Below are 26,713 nucleotides of genomic sequence, written 5' to 3' on the forward strand. Positions count from 1 at the left end.
CTGCAAAACGGAGCGAGAGATGGTGTGTGCACGAGCGACGTGCACACTCATCACATTTAGGAGCGCGTCTTAAAGAACTTCAGTCTTCATTCACGTTCACTACGCTGCTCTGAACTTGTTGAACACTGATAAAGCATCAGAGGGGTACACTGAGGACTGTCAGGACGCAAATGTAAGTTGTTTTTTTCCTTTTACTCTTCAAGTTGACTTTTGAACTTTCGACGCTCACAGCTGTGACGTAGCTTCGCGCTGTCCAATAGGAACGATGCGTCGTACCAAAACACGGAAGACTAGTGGCAGAAACCACTGACCTGTACAAATGGTAAATGGACTGCATTTATATTGCGCTTTTCCATCTGCATCAGACGCTCAAAGCGCTTTACAATAATGCCTCACATTCACCCCGATGTCAGGGTGCTGCCATACAAGGCGCTCACTACACACCGGGAGCAACAGGGGATTAAAGACCTTGCCCAAGGGCCCTTAGTGATTTTCCACTCAGGCAGGGATTTGAACCACAAAAACAGAAACCACGTGTCTGAAGAAAAATCCTTGGAAATGTTTTGTTGTTGTTGTTGTTTGTTACCTCAAAATTTCTGATTACTGTTTAAAAAAGTTTAGAACACTTGTAATTAAAATAGCTAAATCAGTAAATGGTTCTTTAGAAACCTTTCATCTATAAATTAAAACCACCTGTTATTTCAGATTAGATAATTTCTTGTTTAACATAAAGAACCTTGGACATTTATTTTTAAATAAAATAATATGGAAATTTGTAAATTTTTAAGTCTGGTAGATTGTTACTTGATTGTTCAAGCTACCTCATAAATAATAAAATAAGGGAAATGAAATTATTATATATTTAGAATTTGTTGATTGTTCATTCAGTTTTTTAAAGTATCGGATCGGGACTCAGTATCGGCAGATACTCAAAATCAGATGACTCAGAATCGGATCGGGGCCAAAAAAACCTGATCGGGACATCCCTAATTAAAAGCCAATTGGCCTCTGTGTACGTGTGTGTGTGTGTGTGTGTGTGTGTGTGTGTGTGTGTGTGTGTGTGTGTGTGTGTGTGTGTGTGTGTGTGTGTGTGTGTGTGTGTGTGTGTGTGTGTGTGCGTGAGTATGGCTTCAATCACAGAGAAACTGGGGAGAGCTGACATTTTCCGTTTGGTATGCTTATGTATTTTGGGTCAAGGATGAACACTGAAAATGGAAAGTTGATAGGACAAATGTGTTTGGAGAAATTAGGGATACTAGGTAATAACAGTAAACAATGGACACTGATTATTAAATTTTGGATCACACTCCATTCCAGTAAATCAGTAAATCATCTTTTATATGTTAAAAGCCCAGTGCCCCGGTGGCCTCTGTGTGCGTGTGTAATTTCTATCATGGAGAAATTGGGGAGAGCTGACATTTGTCGATTATGTTAAATGTATTGTTAAATGCCACTAAAAAAGGTGATAGAACCAATATTTTTTGAGAAATTAGGGATATTCCGTAACAACAGTGAACAATAGATGTTGATAGCACCATTAATCAGTCCCTGGTAACCAGACAAGCTCTTAATAAAGGAAATATCCCAACCTTGCCAATTGTAAAACATGACATCAACTAAATGTGCCAAATAACAAAAACAATTATTCACAAAACTTTCTCATTTTCATTTCCTGCGCTCTCAGTTAAGATCATTATAGAAACTTTGCATAATTTATTACCACCATTCAAAAATGTCAGCTACATAAACACTACCCAATCTAGAGCCTGTGGACCCCACACTCAATGTGCTACTACAATACATTTGATTCTTAAAAGGTTGTGAGTCAGAGTAAGTTCATGTTAGGATTTAAGGGCCCTTCACACATAGTGTGGATTTGGACAATTTGCGTATTAAGTGCGCATAAAACAAGAATCGTATGCAACCTCGTACACCTGTTGCTACCACTGTTTGTGCACACCAACGGCTGAAAGACAGAGTGTGCGCTGTGCGAGCCCATCGAACCCTCTTGCGGCATGTGTTGGCCAAATTCCAGCTGACACACACGAACATCTAACCGCTCGCATGGCATTTAGAAAATGTGTGGCCATCTCTTGGCACAACAACAGACAGCAGACAATCACTGTTGTACTCACAGTGACATTTGTCTAAGTGCCCCACAAGTGTGGCTTTGGTGTGTGCGCTGAACTGACAAGAGGTGTGGCTATGACAGTAGCAGCTGTGGAGATCAGTTATTCTGGACATCCCAGCTGGACAGTACTGTGTTTGGATGGACATGGACTAACAATTGACCACTGACGCGCGTCTGTTTTCTGTCATCAAGTGGACATAAATAATATATCACTGTGGCTGCAGCAAGCACGCGCATGGCAGGTTGAAATGGACCGTCAGACACGCAGCAGGTGATCTGACTGTCACGCCACCCATGTGAGCTCTGTTCCACATGATGCCGTGTCTTGCGGTGCACCATCCACAAGACACGCGTGTCGGCAAGACGAGCACAGGCCGGCAGGACATGCACCAGCAGATGTGAACATGAATGAAACGAGCAAACTGCTTCTGATTCATGTCATTTCACGACTGTATGTCAGTGACCATGGGTCATCTACAGAGGAACAGACGGATCATATTTGTGTTGCCCGCTTGATGAGAGAGATTTAATACAATGCAATGTTTTTTTAATGGCATGTCGTTTTTATTTTTTTTTAAATATGTCCATGTGCTTCCTGATATGAGGCAGTGGTCAGCACCTTTTACAGGGCAGCAATGGTAGCTCACTTGGGAAAGTTTCTGACTGCAATCAGAGCTGTTGGAAGGTGTGGGTTCGAATCCCGTGGGTGACATTTTTTTTTCCTTCACTGTCGCACCAGCATCATGCACACCTGCCCGTTGGCACGATGTTTCATGGTACACACATACCAGCTGCTCTAACGGGTGTCGCCTTGGAGTTGTACATATTCGCACTATGTGTGAAGGGGCCTTAACAATGTGCAATACCACATAAGCATATTTTTTCAACACAGTAAAGTTCACCGAACTAAAAATTGTAAGTTAATTATAATCAAAATGTTAAGTTACTCAATCTTAATCTTCTTTTTTTTACAGTTTATATCATCTGCATATTTATGTAGCTTGTGGAAATGTAAAGGCCGCATCACACTTAGTAAGAATGAGCAGGAATCAAGCAGAATCACTTGGAATGGGGAAAAAAAAACAAATTTGAGACACATTCAGGAGGGACAGATAGTCCGACAACTGTGTATGAATGCCGTTTGAATACTTAGAATGTGGGCCGAAGCTGCCTCAAATTGATTCCCGCACATTCTGCGGGGAGCAGCTCCTGAATGCAGGTCGAATACACCTGGAACACAGTACAAATTACCAGCAGAATGCAGTAGGAATATGCCAAACACAACCGGAATGCCATACAACTGCATCCCAAATGCTGGTGGAATAATACCCGAGGTCCGGTCGGAAGACGTCTCGAATGCTGTATGAACAGACCTCAAAGGCCCCCGGAATGCCCACCAAATGTGGCCCGAACATGTAATGACCCAAAGGGAATACACAGAATGTACCCCAAACGTGACACGAATGTCCTCAGTGTACCAAGAATGGGTCCCAGCAGAATATAAAACCCTGCCCATTGTAACCAAGTCTTTAGTCACAGGCCAGACTACAGACAATATGGAACCCATGGACCGTGTAGCCTTGCTGGCCATCACTGTCAGGTACCTTGCATTAGGTGACAAATATCAGCCTGATGTACAGCTTCCATGTAGCATGCAACACCATAAGCCTCATCATCCCTGAGGTTTGTCAAGCCATCGTGGAAGAATACAAGAATGAGGTCATCACCTGCCCCACCACGCCTGAAGAATGGACACCCATTATTCTTGACCAGGTGGCAGATCTCCCATGCAATGGCTACCCTGGATGGCAAGCATGTGGCCATCAGGAAACCAGTCAGGAGCAGTTCCTTGCACCACAATTACAAGGAAGTCTTCTCTGTGGTCCTGATGGTGCTTGTAGATGGGAACGATAATGTATTGTGGGTGGACATCGGGGCATGTGGCAGTATGTCTGATGCCCTGCGCTTCGAGTCCAAGCTCAAGCAGTGCCTGGAGGATGGGAGTGTAGGTTTCCTGAGCCATCCCCTCTTCCCCATGACAATATGCCCATGCCATACTTCATCCTTGGTGAAGATGCCTTCGGGATCAGGACCTACCCGATGACGCCGTATGGGCACAGGAACCTCCAGAGAGAAGAGTGGATCTTCAACTACCAGATCTCCAGGGGCTGACATGTGGTGGAGAACCCAACGGGAATCCTGCCCCAGAGATGACAGGTCTTCCTCACCACCATGCAGCCAGGGCCGTCCATTGTGCAGGACATCATCAAGTGTTGTGTCTGCCTGCACAGCCTAATGAGGTTGCAGTATTCTGGTCTCCACATTAGCATGGTGTAGCCGGAGGTTGAGCAGCACAACCTCATGCCAGGAGCCTGGAGACAGCACGCTCATGCTCGCAGACGTGCAGCATGTGGCCACCGGGAGACCAAGGCTGGGAAGAGGCAGCAGGACATATTCAAACAGTACTTCAATGACTCAGATGGAGCCATGCCCTGGCAGGACCGGATGGTGACGCTTGAAATACCCATATGCCACAGCTATGTGCCCCCGTCACGACATGCGCCCCAATGTCGTGACACAGTTGTGCACATGCAGCCATAACCACTCCCTCCACTACCTGTAAACATGACCATTGCGTGTCTGCCTCCCTACATGCTGTGGGCTCCACATGGAGTGACATCGTGGCCCCACCGTACACCTCCACGCTTATCTGCACCCGTCACCAGCCAATAGTTGAATGTACATCTCGTACTGTCAATAGGAACTGCGGGTGGACTGGGTTGGATGATACATTACACATGTAAAGCATATATGGAGCTGCATGAGACTTTGGGTCCAACAATAAACGCACTACTTCCTTGTGTGTCCAATCATGTGGTGATTCAATGATATAACAGTGTTATTATGACAAACCCAGCTCATCAGGTGCAGTTCATACCACATGCCACTGACATGCAAAAAGACAACACAGAACACTGATACTATTCACAAGTACTGAGGTGGATGCAAAGGATGAGTAATACAAATCAGAATCAGAATCAAATTTTTTGCCAAGTAAGTTTGCACATACAAGGAATTTGATCTGGTGGTATTGGTGCATAAGCAATAAGAAAAAGAAAAGAAAAAAACACTTCTGTAAGAAGCAAAAGAGTCAAATAGGCAATACTATATTTACTGTTACATAAATATAACGTAGTGCAATGGGACTGTGCAAAAACAGGTGATTGGAGTACAGGTGTGCAGTACATTTCAGTGCAGGGATGAACAATCTGTACTGTGTGGTGGGGAGCTGGGTAAGTGAGGATCTCTGGTATTACTCATTAGCCTAGCTGTGGATGAAAAGAAGTTGTTGTTGTGTCTTGAGGTTTTGGTCCTGATGGACCTCAGCCACCTGCCAGAGAGGAGGGTGACAAAAAAGTTTGTGACCTGGGTGAGAGGGAGCGGCCACTATGTTCCTTGCTCACCTCAGGGCCCTGGAGGTATACAGGTCTTGCAGGGATAGCAGACTGCAGTCGATCACCTTCTCTGCTGCGTAGATGATATGCTGCAGTCTGCACCTGTCCTTAGCATTGGCAGCACTGTAACAGACAGTGATGGAGAAGGAGATGATGGACTCAATGATGGCAGTGTAGAAGTTCACCATCATTGTTTATGGCAGGTTGAATTACCTCAGCTGCCACAGAAAGTACATCCTGTGTTGTGCTCTCTTGATGAGACTTGACACCCTGGGTGATGGTGATCTCCAGGTAATAGAAGGACTCCAAAATACAGAGGCAGCCGTATGCAATGCCATCTTATATCATTGCATCAAATAATGCCATGACAACGTAACACAGTACAACGGCAGGATACGGTGCAGGAGCACCAGTGCAACCATAACCCTAACTGTACCACGAGTAGACATAGATAGTGTGGTGAGGCAACTACAAGACACACTTACATAAACGTGGGTAGGATGTATTTCCAGGACATGAATATACGCAGGACAGATACTATCCATATAGATACGACATAAGGCGTGGCAGCAATGTGTCACGGCATTGTTTGTACCACTAGCATATCTGAGAGGGGGATCTGGGTCAATCCCCCCCGCGCTGCGCCAAAAAGTAATTGGCTATGTTCCAACATGCCAGCCAAAAGCCTCACCATCTCGGGTCCAGGGTATAATTGGCCATGTATGTCAACATTTGGTTTTACCTCCAGAATATACCTGAATGAACTGTTCACTCTACCGTAGTTGTTGTCATGTGTGTAAGCACAACCCCGCCTGTGTGACCTCACAGTTGTTATATTCCGACATAATGTAATAACACAACGGGCTTAGATTCACAGAAACACATGACATCTGGATGGAAAAATGTTTGCTTCATTTTATTGAGGAGTACATGGTTAAGAGACCATACTTACAACATAGGTCGCACATATGAATTGTACATGTGTGACACACATGTACAAACGTAGTACACAACACAACCATAATCAATTATTTACAAATATACATGCATGAAATTGCTGAATGGCCTGAAATGAATAGCCTGAAATTGCTAAAATATGCACTCCTACGTTCAATATTTTCTGTGGGGGCATGTCCCCACACCCCCCTAGTAAACATCCCCCCCCCCCCACCACCACCTTCTTGGAAACCTGGATCTGCCCTCGGGTACAAAAGGAATAGTATATAGTACATCCGGTAATGTCCATCTACTGGGGCCATGGGGTGCACATATGACACCACATCAATGACATAACATGCAGTTACTACAATACACATGAGTATAGTGACCAGCAAGGAGGCTGGTGACGTCCAGGCACCTGGACCCCTGAGCACACACACCCTGCACATCACTGAATGGACCTATATACTGATGTGAGACAAGAAATATTGGCGGCGTCACTGAGAGGCAAATGTCCACAACACCCACTCTCCAAAAAGAGAAATGGAACAAAGATATAGCCAAAATAAAACAAAACAACATAACTAAATTGAGGAAAAAAAGGAAACACCAAGAGAAAATAAACTAAAACAATAAACATACAACCAGAAATTAAACAACAAATAAAAACAAAAATAAAACAAGCCCACCCTCCACATGGTGTATTTAGGTCAAAATGGTGTTACACCCCCGTCCCCCGTCCCCCATCATCTTGCTTGGACTGCTCACTGTGCATTGAAGGTGTGGGGGTGCACAATTGGCCAGGGGGTGTTGAGCTGGGTGGTGTTGGCATCCAGGTCGGTGGGCAGTAGCTGAGTGAAGCTGCTGTTTGAATCACTGATGACCATGTCCTGACTCTGTGTGGGTGATGGTTGTGGCAGGGGCATGCTGGCTGGCAGAGTAGGTGGTTGGGGCACCCTGTGGCCTGGGGGGAGATGTGCTGCTGCTGGAATTGTTGCTGGACCCAGCTGGCCTCCTGGGAGCCCCACACAGTGGTTGGGCTTTGGACCTGGCCTGGCCACTGCGATAGGTGCGGCTGCTACCCGATTGCTGGATACTGCTGGTAGCTGAGCCCAGGGATGGCTGCAGGTGCCTAGGGAATGGGGATCGCGCATGCCGAATGCTGCTACTGCTGCTGCTGGGTCTGCATGGTTGCTGCCTGTTGCAGTTCGTACTGGTACCTCTGCAACAGGCAGCTGACCTCACCCTGGAACCTCAGCCACATGGGGAGTGGAAATGTGTACGAGGGCTGTCAATAAAGTATAGGTCCTTTTTATTTTTTTCAAAAACTATATGGATTTCATTCATATGTTTTTACATCAGACATGCTTGAACCCTCGTGCGCATGCGTGAGTTTTTCCACGCCTGTCGGTGACGTCATTCGCCTGTGAGCACTCCTTGTTGGAGGAGTCGTCCAGCCCCTCGTCGGAATTCCTTTGTCTGAGAAGTTGCTGAGAGACTGGCGCTTTGTTTGATCAAAATTTTTTCTAAACCTGTGAGACACATCGAAGTGGACACAGTTCGAAAAATTAAGCTGGTTTTCGGTGAAAATTTTAACGGCTAATGAGAGATTTTGAGGTGATACTGTCGCTTTAAGGACTTCCCACGGAGAGACGTCGTGCAGCACTCCCAGGCGCCGTCGTCAGCCTGTTTCAAGCTGAAAACCTCCACATTTCAGGCTCTATTGATCCAGGATGTCATGAGAGAACAGAGAAGTTTCAGAAGAAGTCGTTTTCAGCATTTTATCCGCATATTCCACTGTTAAAGTAGATTTTTTTTAATGAAAGACGTGCGGACGGGTCCGCGCGTCAGGACGCAGCCGGCGCGGTGCGGCGGCACAGGAAAAACACCTCCGTGTTGATAACCATTTGTAAAATCCAGGCGGCTTTTGATGGCTTTCAGTGGAGTGAGTATATGAGAAATTGTTTAACAGCTGGACATGTTCCAACTTGTCCTTAAGGCTTCCAACAGAGGTGTTTTTCCTGTGGCGGAGCGTCGCAGTGGCTGCGAGCCAACGCTGCAATCCGTCCGCACGTCTTTCATTAAAAAAAAATCTCCTTTAACAGTGGAATATCCGGATAAAATGCTGAAACCAACTTCTTCTGAAACTTCTCTCATCAGCCGTTAAAATTTTCACCGAAAACCAGCTTAATTTTTCGAACCATGTCCACTTCGATGTGTCTCACAGGTTTAGAAAAAATTTGATCAAACAAAGCGCCAGTCTCTCAGCAACTTGTCAGACAAAGGAATTCCGACGAGGGGCTGGACGACTCCTCCCACAAGGAGTGCTCACAGGCGAATGACGTCACCGACAGGCGTGGAAAAACTCACGCATGTGCACGAGGGTTCAAGCATGTCTGACGTAAAAACATATGAATGAAATCCATATAGTTTTTGAAAAAAATAAAAAGGACCTATACTTTATTGACAGACCTCATAAGTCACATCCTTCATGAATTCAGCAAAGGCGTCTTTCTGCCGTTGAAGGGGTGACTTCTTGGTGTTGGACAGCTTTTGGAGTGGCTGTCTCTGCAGTTCCATGATCTTGTTGCTGGTGGCCTCAGTGCCATCAGCTGACCTGGACCTGTACCCTATGGAAGTGTCTGTGTCAGACTGAGCAGTCGTGGGGGGATGATAATCAGTTCTGTCGGACTCTGACTCCAAGGAGGGAGCTCCTGCTGTGACGGGCAGGGCTGCTGTGGCCTGGACCTTGGCCTTCACCTGCAGGAGGCACAATCATACGTGATGTGAGCATATGTAGACAATTGTTGCAATGTCAACATCAAAATGAAAAAAGACATGATGAAATAACGTAGGATTAAAATCAAAATGACCACATGAGATGTTTGTAATGAAGTACTTACACTGACAGTGACCCTCTTCTTGACCTGGACGATGCGATGATGTGAATACACGCAGGACAGATACTATCCATATAGATACAACATAAGGCGTCGCAGCAATGTGTCAGGGCGTTGTTGGCACCACTGATGGATCTGAGAGGTGAGTTGGGGGGAGGGGGCTTGTGGCATTACAAGTACATTCCTGCTTGGCTATTTTACTGCCAGAATGGGTCCCAGCAGCACTCAGGCTGCACTCCAGGAGCATTTTGGATCATTCGTGCCACATTCTGGACATTCTGGCAGGTTCTGTGTTGGCTGGCCATTGCAGATGTCGCTCAAACCCGTTCAGACTGTTTCAAATACTGTTGGGATGCCATGGGAATGTTTAGAATGCATGCACTTTGACTCCTGTTCAATAATTTTCCACTTCGACTGCATCTCGTATGTTTTGAACATAAGCTAAACATTTGGGCTGCCCCCAGGAATGGGTCCCGACTGTTTGGAATGCACTCAGAATACAGTCGATGGTTTTGGTATGCACCTTGGCTTGTCCGGAATGTAGGTGAAATTTTAATTCCGACAGCATTCCACCTCTTGTGTGACAGTGGTTTAAAACAAAACAGGAGAAAATAAACTTTGCTAAGGAACTCATATCATTGACATTTTTTTAAAAAGCTGACTGCCTGGGGTTGGTCATTGAGGAAATCCTTTATCTAGAATTTTACCGATATGCTCCAATAACCTCCCATCTGACTCGGGCTGCATCCCTCTGCTGAAATTTGAATTTAACGCAACTGACAAAGTGTTACACAGTAAAACCAACACTCTGAAACTGGCTGGCATCCGAGCTTCCATTCATTTCTTCTTCTCCACAGTCAACTGTGAGTGCAGCATTCACGATGAGACTGCACAGGGATTAGGTAGAGATTTTTGGATGCGGAAATGCAGGGCCGGGTCAACACTCCTGGCTCACCAATATTTCCACTTGAGAGCACAGAAAACAGACGAGCACAGCGCTCTTCTGTTGAACCGTAACGAGGGTGGCTTCTGCTGCGAGGTTACTGCAGCCTGAGCGGAACACGCACAAATCCCCATCCGTGGATTTAAAATCCTATTACCCTGCCATCCCATCACTCCGTCTATCACTCCTTTCCATGAAGATACATTATATCATTGTTCATTATTTACAACCGTGAGTGAATTTAAATTTTGATAGAAGGCTTCTTGAAAGTCGGCCTTCAGCTTCTCTAAGGGGAAATATGAGGCTTGTGAACCTAAACCGCTGTGACATATCAGCTGGATAACGTGCAGCATGCTTGGACTTATCTCTTCACTTATACATCAATCTTCTCTCTCTCTCTCTCTCTCTCTTTCTTTCTCTTTCTCACAGCATCCTGCTACACCAGGTATCCGATATTCCCTCCCACGGCTGGATTTCATATGTCTTCTCTTATTCGTTTTGCAGGCCATATCTGAAGAGGAACAGCTCAACTCTGACAAACCACAGCTGTCTACATGTCTATCAGTCGGTTCTTTCATCAATCTTTTACTCATTTCCTGCAGGCTCTCTGCTACCTCACTAACATTTTTGTATTCAAAGTTCATTTTGCTAGCCATTTGTTTGGTTATGTTTTTTTTCTTCTCTACATGTTCCTTCATCCTTCACCCTCAGCTGCCCACATGTACCCTTTCTGACAGGCAGCACAACTCTCTGGTCTTCCATCCATCTTTCAGCACATTTCCCACCTGATCGGTCAATTTCTCCGGTTTAAGCTGGCAGAATGATTTCTCTCTCTCTTTTTCCTTTCAAGCCTTTTTCTTTTTCTTCTGTCAAAGTGACAACATGCCTTTGCCATTTAGATCTCTTCCCCCCCCCCCCCCCCCCCATGATTGCCATTATTCCCTCTTTACAAACATCCCTCGCTCATCAACAGCGATCTGGCTGGAGTGACTGCAGCAGATGTAGCCAGGCTGCAAACATCTGCTCCCCCTGTCCTTCTGCATCTCTGCTCTGCTGATCAGACTAACCGCTTTAACCACCTAAAGCTTGCTGCCCTTACTGCTGCCTTAATGCACAGCTGGGCAGCCTAAAGGGATGGGGAAAAAAGAAAGAGCTAAATATGTTGCAAACACAAGCATAAACTGGGCAATATGAGATCAGGATAGGAGTTTTGTAATAAATTCTAATTTTAGCCTCCAGCTTTAACCATTATAGCAAATGAAAAGATACGCCAAATGTAACAAAAATAAATGGTAATAAAAACATTGTAATGCTTCATCCAGAAAATCACTGAGTGGTTGCTCAGTAAAGATGATTATTGGTTATTATTACTGTTATGATGATTAAATCAATAACACTCGTGCAAGAGGGTAAGCATAAAGAGAAGTTATCTACGAAAGGGAAGTGATTTTCTTTTATGTATTTTTTCCAGCTTTTTTATGCCTTTTTATTACAGTGAAAGAGGCAAAGCAAGCCAAGGTCATCCTCAACTCAAACCTGGGGATGCTGCAAACTGCATTCTATGGCCTGTCACTTTTGTGGCACATCTGCAACTCAAAGTTCCTATAAACAGGAAAACAACATACAGCGTTTGCACGTTTTGAACATTTTGAAACAATGACGTAATGAGGCCCCATTGTGCACAGCACACGACATCTTCCTTTTGACAGACTCCAAAACAATGTTTCAAAGCAGGAGTTTGGCAAAGGTTTGAAAATGTTACAGTGTTTTGAGTTTGCCATCAGTAATTTGCAGTACATATGAAAATCTTTATTATCATCCCCAGCCACATATTCTGGCTTTACTCTCACGTTCTGTGAGGAGGTTTCACCAAAGTGTTTCACCAAACCAAAGGAGGTTTCTAACTGATTGCAACTCCCTTCGTGGGTGTTGTAATCAGAGCTTTTCTGTTCCTTATTTACATAGCAGGATCTGCCTTTTGCCTGCGACAGACTGCCGTCCAGTCCAGGGTGTACCCTGCGTCACAGTTTTCACTATTTGTCTATTTTAATATGGTATTTAGTGCATGACATACAGTACTGTGCAAAGGTTTTAGACGCCCTTTAGCTTCTTTATAAAAGGCCTTTTTAAATGTCCTTTACTTTAGTGGTGTATCAATAGAAAAACAGAAACGCTAGACCTACTGTCAGAGTTTTTTTTTTTAACTTGAATGGAGTATTGAGCAGTTAATGAGCTAATCATACAAAACTTAACTGATTTCTTGAAGTTGTAGATATTTTAACTGAAATGAATAATTTAGAATTACATCTCTTGTTTTTAACAGCATTCAGGATAATAAATTATTATATTTAGAAGCTTTTTTTAAGAAAGGAATTTCCCTTCACTGCATTCATTCATTCTAAAACAATCTAGCGTGCATAATGGTGTGTTTGAAAATCTTTTCTGCAGTACGTTATGGATTGCAGCCTGTGAGGGAGGCTTGCTCTGACCATGCTCCATCTCTATATACTTGGATCATTTGGAACTCAATTTGCATGCAAATGCTTTGGATAGGGGGAAAGGTTACTCCACAAACAATTAAGTTAATCACTCTCATGTGGTTTTCAATTGCAAAAATTGCACTTGCGTACGTCACGGAGTAAAATGGCTCAACGTTGCCACTGCAGCTTATTAAGAAAATTGGCTTTAGAATGAGATTTTTTTGTTTCTTCCTGCAATAATGTTGAAAACAACTTTCCAGATTTAAAAAGAGTTTTAGTTCAGTGTTGCATTCAAGCTTTTGGAATAAGCACTTGGTTATTTATCTAGCAAAACAGTGGCTTTTATGACACTTTTTGCAGGTACAGATGCTCTGTGTGAAAAGGAGACGCTGTTTGCTGCTGCTGAGTGCAGTTGAGTGCAGGGTTCACTGTAATGTTTCACTGTAGTGTTAACATTTAAAAGCAGCCAGGGGAGCTGTGCTGAGCTCTTAAAAATAACCAATTCTCATCTCTATTGCTGACACTCCTGACCTTGGACCATTATCATTGCGGCACACTCAGACGGCTTGGCATGCCCAATCTGTACAGAGCCAGCACAGTGCACATACAAAGAAGAAGAAAGACGGGGGCTTGAACCAACACGTATACACACACACACACACATACACGCACATTTGAAGCACGTGGGAAACAAAGTGCAAACACAATCTTGTCTCTCTAAAGAAAGAACAAAAGCTCAATCTCCATACACACAAATTCCTAACAATCGGGTTTGCCTAAAAAAGCTGCCTAAATAATGCACGATGTGTTTTACATGAACCTTTGCCACGCTCCACTGTCTACACCTCCTGCAGCCTTACAGGACGTGAAAACTGTTTGTTTCATCTGCGCACAGGATATATGCAGGAACAAGCTTCTACTGACACAAGACTGATACTTGAGCTTTAATACCAGTTTGATAGGAACGTTTCCCAAGGTGAGATTAAACGTAATCCTGGACTCAAACATAATCTATGATGGTAAACGCCAAAACATCAAGGGGCAGGGTTTGTAAGTGTTAAAGAAAGTTTGGTCATATCCCACTGTGGAGGAAAACCACACTGACCAAACAACTGATTTGTTTTACATGCAAATTATAGGGGTGTAACAAATAAACTAAAAGGAAAATAAAATCAATTTTAAAGGAACAGATATGACTACATCAAGTCACTTAAACATAGAATGAATAAATCTTGTTTCGCTGCTACCTCCACATCTTCAAACATTGTGATTGAAGAACAAAATCGACATGTCCGATGGTGGAAGGGGGTATATCGAGTAAATGTATCCATCTGAACTCTGCGCTCTGTTGACATTTTAATACTGTCGTACCAGTTCAGAATTAAAGTGTGGATAACTCAACCAGATCCAACAGGACCAGACTGGTTAGACAAATATTTCCGAATGATAGTTGGGTTCAGGTTACATACAAAGACAGTGAATGTACAGAACTTTTCTGAAACTATGTCAGTCCCGTCTCTCTAACCTCAGCCGCTCATAATGAACTACATGTTGTTGTTAACAATGTAATTTAACATTGTTTATTTTTGTCTTGATGGATCATTAATGGGATTTATTTTCATTGTGAGCAGAATGCTGAAGAAATGACAGATGGCTGTGGTGAACACTGATCAGGAATAAATGTTGCATTGTGATGCTAATAAAGTACACTGAACAAAAATATAAACACAACACTTTTGTTTTTGCTCCCATTTTTCATGAGTTGAACTCAAACATCTAAAACATTTTCTATATACACAAAAGACCGATTTTCATGTTCATGGCGCGGCACAAAACCACCTCCGTGTTGGTCTCACAGGATGGCTTTGAGATGGCTTTCAGACAGCTGTCGGTGGGTTTTCAGTCGTGTGACTAACCGAGAAATTGTGGATGAGCCTGGACATGCCAGAACATGTCCTGTGAGGCTTCATCACAGCGTTGCTTTGCGCCATGCGGCACCGCCGCGACGCGTGGAATTCCTCCGCTCCTCTTTCCATGACAAAAACTCCTGTAACAGTGGAATGTGCCGTTCATTTCCAAACTGGACGCTGTGTTTTATCCGGGACGTCCTCTGACTAGCACAGAAATTGTGGAAGACGTGGACATCAGCACTTTTTCGGCACATTGAGACAGACGTGCGGAGGAATTCCGCGCGTCGCGGTGGAGCCGCATGGCGCAAGGCAACGCCATGATGAAACCTCACAGGACATGTTCTCACATGTCCAGGCTCATCCACATTCGGAAAATTCAAATGGCTTTGAGGGACGATTTTATGGGGATTACACAGATTAAGGAGTGCTCCAGCCGGTTTAAAGACCGCCCACAGCTGCTGAGAGTGCGCCGCGCTCCGAGCACCGATCGACAGGCTGAAACCCCGCTGAAACATCCTCTGACTAGCACAGGAATTGTGGAAGACGTGGACATCAGCACTTTTTCGGCACATTGAGACAGACGTGCGGAGGAATTCCGTGCGTCGCGGTGGAGCCGCACGGCGCAATGCAACGCCGTGATGAAGCCTCACAGGACATGTTCTGGCATGTCCAGGCTCATCCACAATTTCTCGGTTAGTCACATGACTGAAAACCCACGGACAGCCATCTGAAAGCCATCTCAAAGCTGTCCTGTGAGACCAACACGGAGGTGGTTTTGTGCCGCGCCATGAACGGCATGGTGGTGCATCCGTCCGCTTTTCTTTCCATGAAAAAAACTCCTGTAACAGTGGAATGTGCCGAAAAAGTACTGATGTCCACGCCTTCTGCCTTTTTTGTGTAAGTCAGACGACGTCCCGGATCAACAAAGCCTTCACGTTGGAAATGATCTGGTTTTTCAGCGGGGTGTCAGCCTGTCAATCGGTGCTCGGAGCGCGGCGCGCTCTCAGCAGCTGTGGGCGGTCTTTAAACCGGCTGGAGCACTCCTTAATCTGTGTAATCCCCATAAAATCGTCCCTCAAAGCCATTTGAATTTTCCGAATGGTTACCACCTGGAGGTCTCTCACAGTTTCTGGAAAAAAATTGATGCAGCAAAGCTCCAAATCGTTCAGACATTTATTCGCAATAAAAATCCGACGAGAGGGGTGGACCACTGCTCACACAAAGCCTGCTCACAGGCGAATGACGCAACCGACAGGCGTGAAAAAACTCACGCATGTGCACGAAGGTTCAAGCTTGGCTGATGCAATCACACGTGATTCAAATACATATGGTTTTTGAAAAAAATAAAAAGGTCAGATACTTTTCTAACAGACCTCGTATTTGAGAGAAATAGGTCTGTTGTGTATTCAGAAAATGTTTTAGATCTTTGAGTTGCTCATGAAAAATGGGAGCAAAACTAAAAGTGCTGCATTTATATTTTTGTTCAGTGTATTTGCAGAAAGGACTTTCAGCTTTTAAATTTTTTTCTTCTAGTTGGGTGGCGGGACAAAGCAGCTGCTTCCTCCCTCCTCAGGTTGAGAAACACACCTGGAGCACTATATTATAACACAGGGGGACTTCTTTCAAAATGCCGCACTTATTCACAAGCAATTTCCACAATAAGGAATTAAAGTATTTCCGGACGTCGTCTTCCAAAATGTCTTTTGTGGATAACAGTTTTCATCAGGCTTTACTTTATTTATCATCAGGCTCAACTTTATTTACTCTGTGTGCTGGGGCCACCAGGTGTGCTTCACATAATGCAAACATTCATTTTGGTTAATTTAAAAAAGAAAGAAAGAATACAAGATCAAATAGCCTTCTTCCTGTTGGTGGGGATTTGTTTAGGATTGAATTAACAGACATTAACAGCGTGGGGTTTTGGTCGGGCTCAGACAGTACTCTGTTGGCAATGGGTCGGGTTAGGACATAAATATGAGGCCTGAACCACATTCTATTCAGAATGGGAAAGCTATGCTATGCTAACAACAGCTGACTTCTCTTCAGGGCTTCTTCAATGCTACGCTTTCTGCTACTGTACATATGTGGTGATGCCCCCCAGTGGTGAACAAAAGGCAAACAGAGGCATCGGCAACATGCTCCAGCACAGTAGAAAAACCTGAAGAAGGTGCCCTATTTTTCACAAAGTATGTATTTGAGGGTAAGCAATTGCACTTTTGGTTGAGTCTAATTTACTGAACCCACATATTCCAGTGAAGGACCCAGCAGTCATTGGGTGATAGGTAGGGTCCACCCTGGGCAGGCTGCCAGTCCATCACAGGGCCTTGTTCTGCATTGTTTTACACGGGAGAGATGCACAATCCGATTAAATTAATTATTTAAATCCACTGTCAGAATTATATCAAATACTAAGAATCATTTTAAAAAATGCCAGGATATGTTTTAAATTTTATACAAAGCAAATAACATTGCAGTGTTGGATTATGCTTAATGAAAGTCTCAGAAAGCATCTCTCACTGACCCTGCGCTCTGCGCCTGTGGCATTTAATTATGACAGATTTCAGGATTAAATCTTTCTGAAGCCAGGCTGACTGACAGCAGTGTGACAGTCTAAAGAAAATCTCACTCTGCTCTGCACTACAGAGCGTCAGAAAACAACCTCTCCATCACAGCTGGGCAAAAACATATCTGACAGTGAACAAATGTGGAAAAGCTCTTTGCTGTGTTTGAAATTGCCGACTTGAAACCAGAGAGCTCGCCGTATAGCAGCACGAATCAGAGATTTCACTCCTTTAATGCAGTTTCTTCACGAGGAAAAACATCACAGGTTGTTCATTCAAATAAATAAATAAATCCAGCACCAGACACTGGTGTTGTGAAATTTACAGATAGAATAATAGAGTTATTCTATCAAATTAAAAACAAAACGCTTTTTATATGTGGAGACTTTAACATTAACATAGAAAGCTCCAGTTGCCAAAGAATAAGCGATTTTGTGAATTCAATGTATAGTTTGGGGTTATTCCACTTGATAACAAAACCAACCAGAATTACATCGCAAAGTGCAACAGTAATCGACAATATATTTACAAATAGAACAGATGAAATGATCAGGAATGGGATCTTGATGACAGATGTTAGCGATCATTTACCAGTTTTTTCAATATTTAAATATAAAAATAGGTACAAGAAAAAAACTGTTAAAAACTTTAAAAGAGATAAGTCAGTAAAAGCCTTAGAGGCATTAAAATATGATCTTAAAAATCAAAATTGGGAAGAAGTTTATGTCAGTGATGTTAATGTAGCATATAACTCATTTGTGAAAATATTGATGAAATCATATAATAAAAACTGTAAATTAATAGAAATTAGTAAAAAAAAAAAAGAGTAAATAAACCATGGCTGACAAAGGGAATAAAAAATGCTTGTGGAAAGAAAAACTATTTATACAGGTGCTTTTTAAAAATGCAAACAAAGGAAACAGATCACAGATACAAAAAATATAAAAATAAACAATTGACAATAATTAGGAAACATTAAAAAGATTATTATAGTGAACAATTAAATAAGAGTAAAGATAATATGAGGGCAACATGGGGAATTATAAAAAGTGTGATTGAAAGTGACGGAGCGAAAGCAACTTTTCCAAATTACTTTGTCAAAGAAAATAAAGAGATATGACATAAAAGAAGTGGCAAATGGGTTTAATTATTATTTTTCAAATGTAGGATCAAGTCTGGTGGGAAATAAACCAATAGTAGAAGATACATTACATACACTTGTAAATAGGGTCAACAGTATTTTCCTGGACAATGTGGAAAAAGATGAAATAAGAAATATTGTAAAAATCTGTGTAAGCAAAAGATCAACTGACCATGAAGATTTAGACATGATGACTGTAAAAAGTATAATAGAAACTGTTATTGAACCATTCACTTATATTTGCAATCTGTCTCTGTCAACAGGGATTTTTCCAGATGAAATGAAAATTGCCAAGGTAGTCCCATTATATAAAAATGGAGACAAACATAATTTCTCTAATTACAGGCCAGTATCATTGCTTCCACAGTTTTCTAAAATTATGGAAAAAGTTTTTGTGACAAGGTTGGATAAATTCATTGCGAAACATCATATTTTAAATAATGCTCAGTATGGATTCAGAACAAAACATTCGACAGCTGTGGCAATTATGGAATTAATAGAGAAAATATCAACAACAATAGAAAATAAGGATTATTTTGTAAGTATTTTTATTGACTTGACCACTCAAGATTGCTTCACAAGTTACAACAATATGGAATAAGAGGTATTGCACATCAGTGGGTAAAAAGCTACTTAGAAAACAGAAAACAGTTTGTTCAGATAAATAATACCAAATCAGAATTGTGTAATATTACTTATGGAGTACCACAAGGATCGGTACTTGGACCCAAACTGGTTATTTTGTATATCAATGATTTTGTGAATGTATCTAATGTGCTTGGTAGCATTTTATTTGCTGATGATACAACGCTGTTTTACTCTGGATCAGATATACAGGAAGTAGCACAAGTGATAAACACAGAATTGGAAAAGGTTAAACATTGGTTTGATAAAAACAGACTGTTACTAAATATTAATAAGACAAATTTCATATTGTTTAATGACAGAGCAAAAAAAAAAAATGTGTCATTACAAATAGATGGAATGGATATACAAAGGGTAAAAGAAACTAAATTTTTAGGAGTCATGATTGATGAAGATCTTACATGGAAGTCACACATAAATTACATAAAAGGAAAAATAGCGAAAGCCATTGCTGTTTTGCATAAAGTAAAATATTCATTAAATAGTTATGGATTATTAACATTGTACAATTCATTGATTGTCCCATATTTAACTTATTGTGTAGAAATCTGGGGATCAACATATACAACTTATATACAACCTTTGTTTATTCTGCAGAAAAGGGCTTTAAGGGTGATTAGCAACAGTGGTTTTAGAGATCCATCTAATCCATTGTTTATTAAGTATAGGGTACTTAAATTTCGTGATTTGGTCGATTTGAAAATATTACAAACAATGTACCAAGCTAATAAAAATGCTTTACCAACAAACATTCAAAATATGTTAAGTAGTTATAAATTGAAAGGAATAGAAGTCTTTAGAAAACCAAGATTTAGAACCAAAGTAAAGGAACGGAGTATTGCAGTAAATGGTGTAAAATTATGGAACAATCTCAACAAAGAAATTAAAGAATTAAGGTCGCTTAAATTATTTAAAAAACGTATTAAACTAGATGTATTAAGTAAGTATGAAACTATGAAATAAGTCAGTGGGCTGTAATAATGTTTAAAATGTTTTAAGTTTAAAAATGTAACCTATCAGAGATGTAATCTATTAAATAATGGTCATAATTATGAAATAAGTCAGTGGTATGTGACAAGTTAAAGAAATACAATCTGTTAAATAATGTTGAATAATGACGCTGGATATTGAAAGATTGTATTGTAAAAAGGGGCAGAAAATATAAGACTAGTTCTTCTCTCTGCTCCTTTTCATTCTGGTAATTGAGATGCTTTATTTCTGCTTTTCTGTTTTTTTTTTTTCTTTTAAATGAATGAAATAAATATTGAAGAAAGAAAGAAAGAAAAGTCACATTTTTGCAAATACTTTGTTGATGTGTCCATTTAAACATGACGAAATCAGATTTGAATTAAATCATGGTATGAATGAATTAAATAAGTAAATTACCCCCCCCCCCCCCCCCAAAAAAAAATACAATTAACTGATTAACTGATTAAAACTGATAATTAGTGCATGGTAAGAAGGCCCAGCAGTTAGAGCAACAAGTGAATCATGACTTTTACAGCCAGTTTTCTTTAGACAATGGGATGGATACATGTACATTTCCAAATCACTGAATATCTCATTTACATAAATTATTAATACATACAAACAGTATGATACTCAGTAGTTAATCTGTCAGGAGTAAGCTGTATTCAAAAAGGAGTGACTGTGCAAGGAGACTCATGAGGGAAGCCACCAAGACACCTTTTGCAAGTACGGCTTCTGTGGCTGTGATAGTGCAACTTTTGTCTGTTGCACAACCAGTCACAGCTTCATGATGGAGTGGAACAGTCAGCAGTGCAACATACAGTACCAAAAGCCAGTGTGCTGCAGATGAACCTGAGAACAAGTGAGGAGTTTTCCACCTGTTACCGTCTTACGACCTGAATTTCCTCTAAATTCAGGATATGTGATGTCAATTTTCTCCATTAGTTTGCCATGGTTCAAGCCCACCACCCAGTAGAGAAGATACGCTTTTAGGAGATAGGAGAGATGCACATCAGCGCTAAGCGCCTTCAATCGTGTGCTACAAATAATCCAGATTGGGCCTCTATGTGCAGTGATGATTCTGGCACTTTGAGAAACTATTTATTTGAATCCAATTCTTTGTGAGGAACTGCAGCAGAGTCGTACTAATAAGCCATGCAGGAACCTACCTTGTTAACCTCCAGGATTTCTCGCCTCTCCTCAGTGACAGACCGGTTCTGACTTGCCAAACGATCCTCGTGCTTCGTGCCGTCATCCTCTGCAAAGGGGATCAGTTGCTGTAAAGGAAATGGAACACAGAAACATAAATTTTTTTGTCTAGTTGCATTTTATTTCAAATAAAAAGAAAATGCAAATAAGAATCCTTGAATTTATTTTCAAAAGTCTAATGAGGTCAGATGTAAATTTATCAATTATGACACCACAACAGGAGACCCCATTGCAGAGAACCATGACAAAAGCAGGTTTTAAAAAAAACTGCTTTATTACAATCACTTTCCACAGGTTGTGTGAGACCACACAACAGCAATAGTCTGGACCAAACAATTTTCCTTAAAATGGCAAATGAGAACATTTTTTTCACTTTATGAGGTCAAGGTCAGGTACACAGAAAATCAGTGTAACAAGGAGCAGCAGAAGAGTTATCCAAAAACACAGCCAGAGGTTCAGAGCACAATGATCATTATAGCATGTGACTGGAATCAGCATGCTAGGCTCAGGAAACTCAGAATGGTAACGTGGGTTAATAACACAGAGGCAAATACAGAGAAACAACACGAAAGAATAAGCATGAAGCTGGGCAACCTGACAAACAATGAATGTGCAAGTGGAGAAACACGTGAATCCAGAATCTGTAAACAAGAAGTAAAGCCACAAAGAGCAGACATGGAAAAAATGTCAGAATAAAAGCAACAAAAATCGTCCAACATAGAGAAGGAGCACGAGGAACAAGTAACACAGAGGAGAATTTACTACAGAGCAATAAAACAATATGGAATAAAATACACGGGAGAAGATGACAGTAGAAATTGTCACGGTCTGCCTTTGTCCTTACCCTTTTTCACCTGTTGTGTGTAGTTTGTCTGTTTTCCATCCAGGTGGCACGCTGCAGTGCCGAGGAACACCTGCATCTTATCTCCTCACACCTGATGCATATGAGCTCCTGATCATGAGCCGGCTACTTAAACCCCGGCTCTGAGCTTAGTCTTGGCGACCCTGACTCGCGAGAGTCTTCCGTGACTCTCCATGACTTTCCACCATACTCCGTGAGCTTTACATAAGAAATCCATGACCCTGTCTACATTGACGCTTCCATGCGCTCTCATGTCTGAGCTTCCCGCAGCTCATCTCAAGGTAACCTGGCCACCTTTAATTCCCGTATTAGAGCTCGTTGAGCTTTTGGTGTTTCCAGACGCTTTCCTGCGCGGCCCCCACGCTGCATGCTCCTGGCTCCCACGCTACTCTCTGCTCTACGTCACTTTGGAATCCATCTGCTCTCAGCCTCAGAGCGCATAGCTCTGCCACGTTCAGCTAAGTTCCTGCATGTCTGTGAGATCCCATTCTCATGCTGCTCCTGTTTCCAAGAACTGTTTTCCAAGAACTGTATGAGTTCTGATGCAGAACCACTAAGAACTTTCCAAGTCATATCTCAAGTCAAGTCCAGCTTAATTGGAACTGCGCCACAAGATGCGCAGCAGCTGACCTCTGACGACAATTCATGAACTGTGAACATTCCTGCCTTAAGCCTACAGTGAACTGTTGTATTGAGGGCTTCCAGTGTTACGAGTGCAATCACTCACCTCTGTTCTTCTCCATCCTCCTAGTTCCTCGTCCTCGGCTCTCTGCATCCCACCTGGTCCCAGTTCCATCTCCATATACTCCTAGACTCCAGCTCCAGCTCGTTCCCAAGTCTGTTCCTGTGTGCATTGCGGCTCCCGAACTTCCACCACTATATGTAGGCCTGGTCTTGGCTCAGCAGGCTTCCCCAGCTCAGCACCTCAGTTATTTGTTATTGCAAATAAAGCTCTTTTCGTTCACAACCTGTTCTGGTTCTTGCTCCCTAGCACTTGAGTCCATCACCTGTACCGGTCCCGGTCCCATCTGGACCTCTAACCACAACCACAACAAGAAATAGTCTAACCCAGCGATCAGAATCAAAACGCAGAAACACAAACTATGACACGATTTAATTTTGTCATCCAAAAAGTAAAGTTCCAATCTCATTTTTTCTTTAATTAAATATAAATTTACACTAGCCAACTGAAGGAGGAAGGAGGTGATCACGTTTATTTGTGTGTGTCTGTTTGTTTGTGTGCACTACTATTGTAAAAAGAGCATAGTCTGCGCTAACCCATGGCGGCCTGGACCAACAATGATAAACTTACCACTGACAAGTAACACTTTTCTGCCGACGACAGTTCAGTGATTTTGATCTTTGACTTTTTTACCACAAAATCCATAGGGGTTTTTTTTGGGGGGGGGGGGGGGGGGGGGTCACTATGCGTAATGCATATACCACGTTTGGTGACAGCGCAACTGACATAATCTTGCTCACAACTGAAATGCCATATGACTGACCAACTCCCAGCACAGCCACATTTAGACCAACAGGCCACGCTGTCGTAACAGATTGAGATACTCAAGGGTTTTTTTTTTTGTGGGGGGGGGGGGGGGGGGGGGGGGGGGGGGGGGGGATACTCAAGAGTTTTTTTCCATTTTGGTGATTTTTTCCCCCCTGGAATTTTTTTCCTTTAATCTCTCTCTTGTTTAAAACAAACCACTATTATGATGTCACAAAAATCTGCAATCTCTGCACACATTTCAGGATTTTTGGCCCAACATTTCCCATTTCTAATTCCCAACATTTCCACTCTGTTGTAATTTGTTCTTTACAGAAAATCTGCAAAAAAAAAAAGTCTCAAAATGTGTACAGTCTCGAGAGCAGAAAACTAAATTATGATCCTCCTCCCCCTCTGTCAGAGGCAATAATGACTGGCAGAGGTGTGCACTTTCTGAGTGGTGTAGTTTGTGCCTCGCTCATCTTAATGCATGCTGCAAAGAGAACTGATGAAACCTGCATCTACCTGCCGCTATAAGTCAGACAAAACTATGTGTGCATGTAATCTCTCTCTCTATAAGGTGGATTCTGTACTAGGTGATGTGGTCTTATTCCATGGAGCAGTAAAACAGGGGCTTTGTGTCAGTTCTCGTTCACCTGCACCACCCATTTGACCAGTCTCTCTTCGAGATAGAAAGATAGAGCATGAACGCGAGCAGGAGATTCATTCATTTTTAAATGCTTTGTGTGCTTGGCCTTGTCTCCAGAAACTACAGTGAGGCAGATGAGCAAAAGCCTTCAGGCGACACACAGTTCCTCAGAGCCAAGCAGGTCACACAGCCCGCTGGTTTATATCACACTGCCCCCTACTGATTCTCCAAAGGAGATGAGACGAACGTCTGCAGCATTCTCACAAGGTGTGGAAAATATTTTGCAAATGTCGTATCTGGCTGAATACACAGGGAACAAAATGTGCAGTGCTGTGCACAAGTTTTAGGCCGTTTACATTTTTGCTAACAGCACAGTTTTTAAGGTTTTTTTTTTTTTTTTACATCTTTAACAGTGGATCAACACAAAGCCGAATGTGAAATGTCCAAATAGCACTCAGTAACATAAAAATAGCTGCAAACACCTGATTAAGTACAAACTGTTTCATAAAACTTACAAGCGCCAACCTAAATATAATTATGCAGGTTTATCACCTAAAAAATAAGCATTTTTTAAGGTTAAATGTGGCCACCGTGTTATACAACTAAATGTGACTTTGCCCAGATATACCTTCTTGTAATTAGCACCACTGGATTCCTTGCTTCTGAAAATGTGTATTTCAGCCACAGAAATCAAGTCATCTAGAAACCCAGAATCACCCATTTTCTGACTGGCTATTGCATCTACTTTTCAAAAACATATCGTTTTACTCATCTCCACAAAATTCCAGTGGGATTACATGACGAACCTGGCTGGTAGTTTGTAGAGGAGATTCAGCAGCAGACATGAAAAGAGTCTTCAAGAAACATCTCATCACACCTGGTCAGCATCAACCCTAGAGGTGTAACCTGTACCTCCCTCACAGTTCACTATAAATCAGGGTCTCAAGGTCACCATACGGTTCAAACCACATTATGTACATTATGGTCAGGTTTCCTCATACAGGTATAAAACAAAAGACACACACTAATTTAAAAAAAATAAATAAATTTAAAAAGGAAAAATATTGCTTGAAATGTTCCTTAAACTGGATTAAGGATCTACAGCTTGCACATCCTGAACATTCTGCCTGGAGATTTTAAATCACATGTTACATGTTGTGTGTTGTTGTGATTTGGCACTATATAAATAAAATTGATTTGATTTGATCTGATGATTCATAGTCAATGTTGTAAATGCCACACCTAAAATGTTTTACATGCACTGAACCGTAAAACATTGTGGCTTTTCGGTTTCATGGTTATTTGTTTTGTTTTTTGTTGCTCCACCCCTAATCAGCACAGAAACTAATTCAGTGCATTGGACTGATGCATCTGCACAAAAATGTCCTGTTTTACAGAATATATATATATATATATATATATATATATATATATATATATATATATATATATATATATATATATATATATAAACCTTTTTAGGGTAATTTTGGGGTGCTGAATCTGAGCTCATATTTCTTCTATCACATCACATTTTTTTGCAATCTGCATGTTTTGTATTGATGTATGTATTGATGTTTTGATATGATGGACTACGCAAAAGTTGCTCAACACTTATGGGTTTGATGCGCCTAATTATGCACAAAAGCAGCTTTAAAAGCACAGACCAGGTTCGCAAAATGTGAACAAGAGCCATAATATCATTTATGGCGCCAAAGAGGCGTGCGAGACTGCAGCTTTTGCTTTAATGCTTGATACGAGAAATATGTTTTCATATCTCAAAAACGTGATGTGATTGGCAAAAACACCAGATTTGGATTCAGAGCTTCCAAATTACCCAAAATCCGTTGAAAAACTCCATGCAAGAAAATTCGTGTTGACTAGTGTAATCAGGCGTGGGGTATTTAGGAAGAAGGATGCTGACGATGGAGCCGCCAAGATGAAGGAAAACAGGAAGATCAAAAAGGAGGTTTATAGATGCTGTCTGGTCTGACAGAAGAAGCAGCAGCACAGGACAGAATGACAGAGAGGGATGATCTGCTGCCGTGACCCCTAACGATAACAGCAGAAAGCAGAAGAACAACCCTGTATTCTGAGATTCTGTCAAAAGTGGTGAAGAAGACAGTCCCTGGTAGTGTGCCACACTGCAGCCAATGACTTCATCGTCTCCAAATGTGTCATAAACAGACAAGATCGAAAATAGAAGTAACTAAAAGTAACACCAGGAAGGGAAAACTTAGTAGAATACTAATTTATGAACTATATTAGACAAAGATTATACTGTAGTCTTAACTGGCTTATTAATAACAAAAAATACAATAAAAACTAGAAAGGTACTAAGAGAGCACACACCTCTGTCAAAAAAACAACAGTCTACTGTTTGCAGCCTTATTTCTTACAATTATCATCAAACCGCTCCAAATGTATCATTTT

General features: G+C 41.8%; 1 protein-coding gene across 1 annotated transcript in view; it reads right to left on the reverse strand.

Moving 5' to 3' along the window:
* The window catches only part of med30 (mediator complex subunit 30), an 83,598-nt gene that overhangs the window by 45,063 nt on the left and 11,822 nt on the right, over positions 1 to 26,713 (reverse strand). Inside the window, exon 4 of the mRNA XM_034160839.1 lies at positions 21,244 to 21,351. Within this exon, the coding sequence (XP_034016730.1) occupies positions 21,244 to 21,351 (108 nt within the window). The remainder of the gene's footprint in view (positions 1 to 21,243; positions 21,352 to 26,713) is intronic.

Source organism: Thalassophryne amazonica, chromosome 20 (assembly GCF_902500255.1).
Source record: "Thalassophryne amazonica chromosome 20, fThaAma1.1, whole genome shotgun sequence".
Classification (NCBI taxonomy): Eukaryota; Metazoa; Chordata; class Actinopteri; order Batrachoidiformes; family Batrachoididae; genus Thalassophryne; species Thalassophryne amazonica.